At 29.7% G+C, this 10,685-nt stretch overlaps 1 protein-coding gene across 2 annotated transcripts; it reads right to left on the bottom strand.

Moving 5' to 3' along the window:
* Nucleotides 1–3,938: 3,938 nt before the first annotated feature.
* LOC148203410 (uncharacterized) lies at nt 3,939–9,755 on the bottom strand. Of its 2 annotated transcripts, none has more exons than XM_088106111.1 (5): nt 9,280–9,755; nt 5,954–5,990; nt 5,440–5,676; nt 5,293–5,340; nt 3,939–4,287 (listed from the first exon to the last, which is right to left on the bottom strand). In XM_088106111.1, exons 1-5 carry the CDS (start codon nt 9,576–9,578, stop codon nt 4,006–4,008), a joined length of 903 nt encoding a protein of 300 aa, XP_087962237.1. In that variant the 5' UTR covers nt 9,579–9,755; the 3' UTR covers nt 3,939–4,005. The 2 variants fall into 2 exon arrangements, with proteins under 2 accessions (XP_087962237.1, XP_087962238.1); XM_088106112.1 differs by having other exon boundaries at nt 5,440–5,622.
* Nucleotides 9,756–10,685: the final 930 nt, after the last annotated feature.

The following is a 10,685-nucleotide window of genomic DNA, read 5'->3' as shown; positions in this document are numbered from 1 at the left end:
CACATGTGACCCTTACTAGACTCCAACAAGTTTATTTATGGACAATCTCTTTGCAATAGAAGGAAACATGGAAAAGTTGTGCAACCAAGAAACACAATACATAACCATCAAAGAAAATACAAAGATGAAAACAAATGATCGATGAATGGTGTCACACAACCATCTTCTTAGATGAATGATTTATAGAAATCTCAAAGAGTGAGAAATACACATACCTCATATTGAGTTTGTAGATAATATAGTAGTTCATCCTACTACTTCTCAATCACCTTTTGATATTGTTTATGTGTTTAATCCTTTAATCCTTCTATATTTATTTTCCCTTCATAAGGATATGATGTGTAATGATGTAAATGCAAGAGAAAATTTTATAAAGGAACTACATGACAAGGTAAAGAATGAGACAAAGCACTAAGAATTCTTTTCAATTCCTAAAGAGAATAAACAACAACACAAATAAATTAGATATACATGAGGAGTATGGTTTGAGTTGTGACTTTAATGTTTATGATCTCTCTCCATGTGATATATGGCTTTTGAATTTGTGGATGAATTCCCTCTTAGATTAGAAAAAAGATGTAAATAAGGATGAGAAATAGCTTGTTGAAGATAGAGAAAAGAAACATAAAGTATAAAAACAAGAAACATGTGGCAAAGAAGAATAAATACAAAAAAAAAATCAAGAAATATTTATAAAAGGAAGATTCAAATAGACGAAAGAAAAGATAAAAGACATGTAAATTTGTAGATTCATTATATTATATGATATTCATTTATTCTTTCAAAATATCCTATAATCCAAAGGAATTCTTGACTACTTATGGGTGGTTGTAACTCTTTCACTTGACCCTTTATAGTTTTGCAAGCTAATGTGTGCCTTTTGGAGAATAGTTGGTACCAGTCATAGTGAGTTCCTCCGTAAATAAAGGAACTACTTCCTTAGATTTAAGGAATAACCTATGTGCTAATCTAGATTATGAGTTAACTAAAGAGATTAAGAGAGTTAACTTAGTTAAAGTGATTGTTGTTTTTTCTTCTCCCTTAGGAAGAACATTGTCTTTATAGAAGGAGGCATCTTTCAATTGTAAATTTACTTTTGAAGATTGAATAAAATTCTTTTTGTGAGTTTAATTTGAAAGTTTTAAAAGTTATTTAAGCCTTTAGAAAGAGAATTTATCGTATCTTTTTTAAAGTTTATTTCTTATGCTCTAAGGGTATAGGCATTGCTTATTATTTTTTTTAGTGTTCAAAATATATAAGAGTAACTACTCTCTTATTGGCGGGAGTTGAACATAATGTATTTTATCTCTTTGTGATTATTACTATTCAATATATTTATTTTCCACCAGTCTTGTGTTTTATTTTTATTTTTAATTGGATGATTATTGTATGCATATTTGGTAGTACCTACTGATAGAAAAATAGTCTGGAAAACCTAATTGGGATAAGACAACTAATAGATTTTACATGCTAGACACAAATGTAAAAAGTCATTGATAACAAGTGAATCTTAAACTTAATATGAACTTATAATTAAAATTGCAAAGATGTTAGACATTTTATTATTAAAGTTTAGACTTGTTAAGACATTAATGCTTGTTTCATTTGTTTAATGCTCGAGTAGAAATTTAAAACATATTGTTTGGTTTTTTCTGTATGAAATTGGATCATAGATTGCAATCTAGATGAAATCTTTACCATATATTTCATTAATTCAATTTTATTGGTTTCTTAACTTTAGATTTATTTCATACACATAAACAATTTTTATTCTTTTAAAGTTTTTAGTCTTAATTAGTATATAAATATAATTTTTCTTAACAATGTAATGGTAAACAATATTTGAATTTATCTACTTTATTATTTATTATTTATAATACATTTATCAAATTTATAACAAGTTTTGTCTTGATTTTTATTCGGAAAACTTTATCGGATGACGAAACTTACTACACTCATCATTTGATATTTATCACACGTGACATTCTCTTCCATCTCTATGTCCCAATCCATTTTCTAATTTCTTTTACAAAATATTTTTGTTTCACATATTTTTTTCACGGGTTTTTGGTGTTATATACAAATTTAAATCACCATAACCATAAGACATGTTTTCACAAGCTTTTTTCTTTTTAAACATCTCTTAAATTTTTTATTTTTAAATTAATTGTAATAGTCAAACATAATTATGTTGCTAAAATTAGTTATCTTTATTGGTAATTATATATATCCTATTACAAGTATTACAAATTAGTAGTAGTATTACTATTATTAATTTTAGTATAACTGCTATCACAACTTTTATTATTGTTGTTAGAACTAATGATAATATTACTATAATGATTATTGTTATTATTATATTACTACTAATATTGTTATTATTCCTATTAATATTATTATTGGTAATATTATTATTGTTATTATTTATTACTATTATTATTTTACTTTTATTCTTCTTGACTCTGATCTTTTTCTATAAAAAAGCTAAAAGGTAGAGTTACTAATAAGTTTATATTTAAATTAGGAAAATGATACTTGAACAACCATTTTTGACAACATTTAGACACGCGCACACGTGTCAAAATCTGAGTGGTCCAGTTGGAAAAATTAAATGAAAATGGACCACTCAGATTTTGACACGTGTGCGCGTGTCTAAATGTTGTCAAAAATGGTTGTTCAAGTGTCATTTTTCTTTAAATTATGACCGCTAGTTCAGTCTCCATTTAAGATTTTCATAGAACAAAACTAAATTTGTTAGTTCTGGAAGTCAACGTTGAATAATGTATAACTTTAAATTCAGTTGTTTATTTTGAACTCGTTAATGATTTAACATCAAAATGGCTGTTAGCCCTTTACTTTTAGACAAAAACCTTATAAGCTTGTTTTGTACGTCATAAAAATACTTAATTATATACTGAATAGTATGTTAAATTTATACATAGAGATATACAAGCTATTTTTTAAAATAGAAAAATATATTTTTTTAAAATAAACATTAATGAGCACAAGCTAAAGTTTATTAATATTTAAAATCTGATTACGAGAGAGATATTGGAGTGCAGTGAGTATATCCTTATAATAATTGCATGCTGAGAATACAAAAACACATGTTTATCCACTCTCAATTGTTACTTTCTTCACTAAAAAGGTCATTTCAACAGGTTTCGGATTAAAGACATCCTTCAATTTTTAAGTAATATACTATCTTCCAAATCTTGGACCTCACTGAAATTAGTGTTGCTCTCAACTTTCAATCAAACCAGGCAAATTCTTTGCGCACCTCCATATTTTTCGTCTTGCTACTTATGAATATAAAAATTCCTGTTTTATTCTGTTTGGTTTGTATAACCTAGAAGTAAAAAAATCTCTTAGATTTTACAATTCCAAAATCAAGAATGACTTTTGGATTGTAAAATTCAGAAAGTAAAAATAACGTAATTTGGAAGTCACTTTTTTTTAGAAAAGACTTTCAAATTATACTTAAAACTAAAATAAGAGTTTTGGATTATATAATTTAGATGTAAAAAATAACTTATAGATCTTACAGTCCAAACACTAAAATAACTTCCAAATTATGCTAAAATTAACTTTTAGATTGAGCAACCCAAAAGTTAAAAACGATTTGAAATTGTGTAATCTAAAAGTTATTTCTTTCTTAAACTTCTCCTACTTCCAGAAGTCAATTTTAGTTTCCAAATTTAAGATTCTACACTCCAAAAGGGTTTTTTTAAAAGAAAAAATAGATTCCACATGGTGCAATTCACAAGTAAATTTTTTTTGACTTGGTGCAATCTAAAAATCTTCTTTAAAAAATGATTTCTAATTTGAAAACTTTTCGAATTGTACAGTTTGAAAATCATTCTTTATTTCAGAATTACATAATTTAAAAGGGACAAAATGATAAGTTTTATATTCAGGGAGGAGGGAAAATATGAAGGTGTGTGAAGAATTTGCCATCAAGCCATGGTCGTGATTTCCTACTTTTAAAAGCTGAAACGGATCCAGCTATCTCATTAGACCAAATCTTAAACATTTGTTTTGTTTGGATTCAGAATTATGTTTGGATTCAGTATGAGGAGGATTTTGGGTGAGTGGTTTGTTTGTTTCTCCTGTGATTGAGATTTTCTCCATGGCATTTAGAAACTTGCGCAAGTGCTTGATGTACTCAGGAAAAGCCTCAAGGTTGCAATGACCTCCACCCTTTACCCACAAAGGGTCATATTTTTCCTTCGAAAGTTCCCACAATCGTTTTCCGTGGGACCAGTCAACGATTTCATCATTAGTTCCCTGCCCATGAAACACAACCAGACAAATAAAACTACTATTTGCACGGAAAGTGCATTATTTAATCAAAGATAAGGTCTTTGTACAGACTACTCAACTCATCAATAGTCACACATAATCCAGACCCTAACATCTATGTTTGAAATTTTGACTCAAATTTTGCTACAATGATACTATGCTCTGTGGTCTTATCTAGTAAGAACTTATGTACAACAGGGTCTTATGTTGTTGCAATGTTTCACCACAACCTAAGAAAAGAAAACATGCGTTGATACTCTAAAATATATGCATTGATTAGATTATGGATAGGCTTCAAGATTAAGAAATAATAGCATGAGCAATAATAGGACAAATTGTGCTGTAAGGATCCATCCTCTTCCAATAGCAGCAGAACACAACTGACAAATAAAAGCATAATTGGAGAACTGTTTCAAATGTAACATTTCATATTAAATATTGTGCCTATGTTTCAAATTTTTATTTGAATCATTGATTGCTTTTTAAATTCAGGTTCGAATGGAAAATTTGCCTGATACCCCCCTGAAAACAAAACTTAAGATATGTTACTAACTTGTGTCTCCATTGCTAGGCTGTTTCAGTTCCAGAACTAAAATCTATTGTTTGCACTTTGTAAGAGATATTCAGCTAAACAATTGTTGTTAAGAATATGAACTGATTCACTAAAATTATTGAAACAAGATCTGAAGACTTTCTGCACACTGGTGAGAAGTATAATGGGAAAATATTTTAGTCAAATAAACTACAGTACCAGGAAAATAATTCCTTGTCGGGTTCAACCAAGTTTTCATATTTACCTAGTCGATAAATATAGCAAGCAAATATGAAATTCTATATAGAACAATTTTATCATATACTTAAAAAGTAGAAGAAACAATAATCTATTTAGGAGGGAAACCTGAAGAAAGAAACCAATGAGCTCTTTTGAACATCGCAAGAAACATGATGCAGAAACTATAATAAGAAAAATAGATAGAAAGATAACCTTACATGAATAACTAAGACTGGACAGTCAACATGCCTTATTTTGTCTATATTCTGAAATTAGTAAAGAGAAGTATGTTAATACAAAACTCTGATAAATTTCAATATAGGTACTGATTAAGAATTAGGAAGATCACTCAGAAAAAAACTTACTTTGAATATGTCAAACCAAAATGTGACCTTGACAGGGTACAAGACTCTTATCCCTGAAAGGATTCCACTGTGAATAACAACACCTCTCAAATTCCGTAACTTAGTAGCCAAGTGTATTGTGGGCCCACTACCAACTGATTGGCCATACAAAATCAACTCTTGTGGCTCAACTCCATATTCTCTCTTCAAACAATCATACACAGCCTCTATGTCAGAATATGTGTTGAACTCTGATGGCTATCAAAGTTAGAGATAATCACACATAACAGATTCAGTTAGATTGGTGTAAAGAATGGTTTGGAGAAAATGTAGAATTCAAATGGAATGGATTATCTAATCTATTAATCTTGCATCTTTATATCATATTTCATGGTATGCACAATCCCAAACCTAAGGACAATCTAGACATCTATGATCAATTCAATCCCTTGTAATTTTTTGTTTGGAAACAACCCAATAAAGTAAATAAAAGAGAAGTGAAAGTTGGGGCAAAGGAATCAGGGATGATACTTACCTTACCTGTAGAGGCTCCATATCCTGAATAATCATAGCTGCATGGTAGCATAAAGTTTCAAAATTATATGCCGAAAGGAATATTACTTATTTTACTTCAAACAAGTATGTACAATAACATTTATGAACTATTAGGGTGAACAAAAAATATATAATTCAAGACACAAACAACTGGTTTGGAAACAGACACAACCTTTATTAGAGAGGACTTAACTTTGCATTCAATAAGATTCAAAACCAAGCATCCTATTCTCTGAGGAAGGAGCAAGCACAACAACAAAATAGTAAGGCAGGATGGCAGATTTATCATGAAAGGAGTTTAAAATGAAAAAGTATAATTACACTTGAAAGGTAGTTATTATAGTTAAGAGTTAGTTAGCACAAAGAAGCCTATTAAAAAGAAGCTTAAAGGGAAAAAAGGAAGACAATTTATTTTAGACTAGAGAGAAGTGTAACTTGAATAATCCAGTGAAAAGGAAAGCGCTCCTTGGTAATACTTTTTACACTTGGTCAAATAAATTAGTTCTAATTTTCATTTCATTATTTTTCTTACAAAAATGTGGATGCTTAACAATTTTGGTTCGACGTACTGGATTTACAAGATGCGATTGTAACTGACTTTTACCTTTTTCATGTGCCACACGTGCTTCTTGGAAGTGTAATAATGAATTTTTCTCTAATTTTAGGAACTGCCGTGTGTCTCTTCCTAATTTAAAGGAATCAACCATATATGTAAGGATTAATTAAGAGTTAAGTGTTAAACATAGGAATTAGTTGAGCTAACTTTATAACTTAAGTATAGTCTTATACTTACATTTGAATTTTCTATTTTTTCTATACACTTGTTCGGGTCATTTCTTCTTCTAGGCCATTTTCTATAAAAAGAAAGTCTATGTCTCTATTTTAAATCACTCTGGAATATACGAAATCATTGTCAGATATATCTTTCAGATTCTTGAGATAGTTCTTCTTTTGTTTTGAGTCTTATCTTGAATTGTTTTTCAAATGGCCAATCCTTATACACTTATCTTTTGAGAATCATCTTAAAGGTGACATGTTCTTACTCTTTCTCAATCCATTTTATATTTCCTTTTGCAATTTGTGCTTGTTTCTATCTTGCGTTTCCAGTGTTGTGAAAATAAATCACCACGGAACCCATGTTTTCGCTACCTTTTAATGTTCTTTCATGGAGTCTCTTCTCTCCAACACCTTTTGAATTGATCAAGATCGTTTCATCTCTTAAGGATTGCATCTCATTAGTTCAAATTTTTGTGATAAGAATCCAGGAACCAATCTCGGGAGGATCTTGCAACAACACTACAAAGGAGATTTGGAAGAAAAAGTGAAGCATGGCATTTGAGCGAAGATTTCATCGAAAAATTTGAAATCTTGGTCTCACTAGCAAATGAGACATTGGAAGATCAATTTATTGGGTATTTTTCCTCATAGGATTACTCCAGAATATTCGAAATCAGGTTCGTCCACATGACCTAAAGGACCTGATTTGAGCCTTGAAAATTGTACAAGGCGTGGCGGTAGCTATGGAGGATGAGTAATATATCAATGTACCTTTGTATCAAGAACCTTATTTAGGTTTCCGTTATCAAGGTGGAAGAGGAATTATGTCTTGAATGAAACTTCGAGGAAGCACAAAGAACTTACACTGGTTCAATGAATTTAGACAAATATGGCAATGGAGTGGGGAATCGTTCTTAAGATCGTCAGTGACCAAGCCTAGTTCGGGTCAAACAATGTCAGGGATTATAGGAACCAAGAATATTCCATATCAAGAGAAGTGATATGAATCTCTATTATTGGTGTGACAAATCGTTTGGTCCAAATCATAAGTGTCAGAAAAGAGTTTGAGGGTTGTTCTTTTTGCCGTTGGTGAACTTATTAATGAGGTCGAGTAGATAGTGCAGTAATATTAGAAGAAAATATTTTTGTAGAAAAAGGGGTGGATGATAGCTTTTGCCAACTTCTTTTGAAGTTTCTCCAATAACTTCATAGTTGAACTACACCCAACCTAGAGAAACATAATTTATTTTTTATATCTTTATATTTGTAGCTTGTTTTGGACGGTCCTTGGTAATCTTTTGTTTGTCTTGATTAAGTTTCCCAAAATGGTATCAGAGTTTGGGTCATTCCAATCTTCTCCAAGAGCATCAAAGCTAAAAACGAATCCAAGAACCACGAATTAGTCCCAAACCAATAATATGTTAGAAATATATTGCTAAATCAAGAAACCGGCCTCTATTACAAGATCAGTCTCTAGAAGTTTTTTGGTCAAATTCAATTTTCTTTATTTTATATTATAATTTTACATTTTGGTTGCTTTTATTTGTTACCACTGACGTTGTTACTTGACCTAAGGAGAAAGTATGAGAACCGGTTGTGAAGAAAAAATCCACTCCATCTGTTATAAATTTAGGGTTAAACAATCTTGTAAATCAGTAAAAGACACATAAGAATATTTGTGTATTCCAAGCTCTTTAGTCATTCTTTTTCGGTCTGTGATGTCAGTGTGAAGTCATGAGCGATTGAACACCATGTTGCTAGAAGTTGATGTAACAACCTCCCACATGTAATTTATCTTATCCATTTCAACATTATTTTATTATTCGCTTAATTTTTTTTAAAACCCTATTATTAATTCTTGTTTGTCTTGATCCTCCAAAAATGATTTCATAATTTTAATTGTGATTGAAAAACCCTTTTATAAATTAATATTTAGGTAAGAACTGTGATATAGCTACAACTGAGAAAAAGGAATTTGTTTGATCTTCCTTAATTGAGCAAGACATTTTCTCACCAAAAAATTGAGTTAAAGAAAATTTTATAACAAATTTAGTTAGGATCTTAAAACTCACCCTGATTCTATACATATTTAAATAAAAACATATATTAATTTATGTGTCGAGCTAACCAACATTAATGTAATTTATTTTTAATCCTTATTAAAGCTAGTAACGCCTTACTTAATTTTAACATTTATTTAGGTCAGTGTTAGTTACATATATACTAATCTAATTATAATTAATATCTAATAATATTTAAGAATTAGCTTGTTATACGTGATATTAATGTTATTAAAATTTTAATTCAAATACTCATTTAAAAATGGTAAAACATTAAGATCTTTTTTATAATGTTCTCCTGCCAAATCTTATTTCTCTACATATTTTATTATCTCTTCTATCAAGAAATATTCATGGTTGTTGAAACTGTGAAAGTGGAGGATGTAAAAGCCTAAAATAAATAAATAAACTAACATAGAAGCAATCATGGTTTCACTGAGAGAGAAATGTAAAGAGAGGAAAAAGAAACCTCATGATATTGACGCGGAGGTGTGCCCTGAGTTCGAGGAAGAGGTCATGCATCTGACCTAAATCAGCGGCATTGCCATGGGAATAGAGCAAGGTGAACCTGGCAAAAGGATGTTTCCAAAACGTCGCAACGATCTTATTCCCACCCTTCGTTTCCAGTACGTGAGCCTCCAAGTTCTTGTCCCCGCTCACGCCGGAAATCACCACCCTCCCGTCCCGCTCCCGCGAAATCTCATACGTCGCTGGCTCCGGCGGGAAAAACGCCAATCTCGCCGCCACCGGTCCTGTAACATTGCCCATTCAACAACGCATCATTTCCAAGGATCTTCCACTCCACGATGATCTTCTTCCTTCTTCTTACAATCGCGTATGGAACAGAATTTCAACGGAAAAGTGGTTTTGTGTGACGAAATCAAATGAGATGAAAGGTGAAAATAAGTGAGGAGTCGTGGGAAATAGATCCGAGATAACCGTTACTCCTCCCCCCAAAATCTAAACTTATTATAGAAATTAAAATAAATTTATAATAATAAGAGTTAAAAATAATCTATACAGAAAATTATGATTAAAAAATTTATTTTTTAATTTATTATATAATTAAATATCCAAAATTATTTACTGTAAAATTTAATTATAATATAGTTTAAATATTTAAAATATTTATTTTTTAAATATTAAATAATTAAGAACAGTTATCAACAGTAAATAAAAGTTACTCGTCTTCTAATTCGATTTAAACTAGGCATGGTTATGTTATGAGAGATATAGGAATAGATTATTTTTGAAAAAAAAAATAATTAAATATTTGTTGATAATTAACATTTTGGTTTAAATAAATTATGGGTGCGTGTGTATATTATTGGGACAAATTACTCATCTTAACAATAATTATGAATTTAATTTTGAACTTATAATAAAATGATTACATATTTTTCTACAAATTAAATTTTATTACACTGTTTTCAACAGACTTTGAGACGACTTTTGCATTCCTTAATAATGAGACATGCATCTTCCTTTGACATACAAAGTAAAATGTGAAAATTACTTGCACATAGCGTAGAATATTATCTTATATTATACATAATATAGCAACAAAATTAGAAAGAAGTATCCACCAAAAATGCATCAAGGTCAGCTATATCAAATTGTTTCTCTGACAATATCGTCTCATGAAAATTGATGGAATTACATTAATATATTTAAAATTATATATGAATTATTATTGTTATTAATATAATAAAATGAATATATATTTTAGTATAATTATAATAAAATTAATATATATTTAAATAAATATTTTTTCGCTTTTTGCCTGATCTGTTAGGTTAATCTTGTATAGTCTAATCCTTTATTATTATGTTTTCTTCTTTTTGTTCATTTCATGTAGAATAACTTCTCCGATAC

The sequence above is a fragment of the Vigna umbellata genome, chromosome 2 (assembly GCF_029865625.1).
Source record: "Vigna umbellata cultivar VRB3 chromosome 2, Vumbellata_1.0, whole genome shotgun sequence".
Classification (NCBI taxonomy): domain Eukaryota; kingdom Viridiplantae; phylum Streptophyta; class Magnoliopsida; order Fabales; family Fabaceae; genus Vigna; species Vigna umbellata.
This window is presented reverse-complemented; position numbering and strand designations above follow the sequence as displayed.

Bases quoted from the DNA above. Each gene is read 5' to 3' on its own strand.
- LOC148203410 (XM_088106111.1), bottom strand. From the start codon at position 9,578: ATGGGCAATGTTACAGGACCGGTGGCGGCGAGATTGGCGTTTTTCCCG. The intron at 5,677-5,953 runs GTAAGTATCATC...TAACTTTGATAG, and splicing joins ATGGAGCCTCTACAGGTAAG to CCATCAGAGTTCAACACATA. The intron at 5,341-5,439 runs GTAAGTTTTTTT...TACTAATTTCAG, and splicing joins TTTGGTTTGACATATTCAAA to AATATAGACAAAATAAGGCA.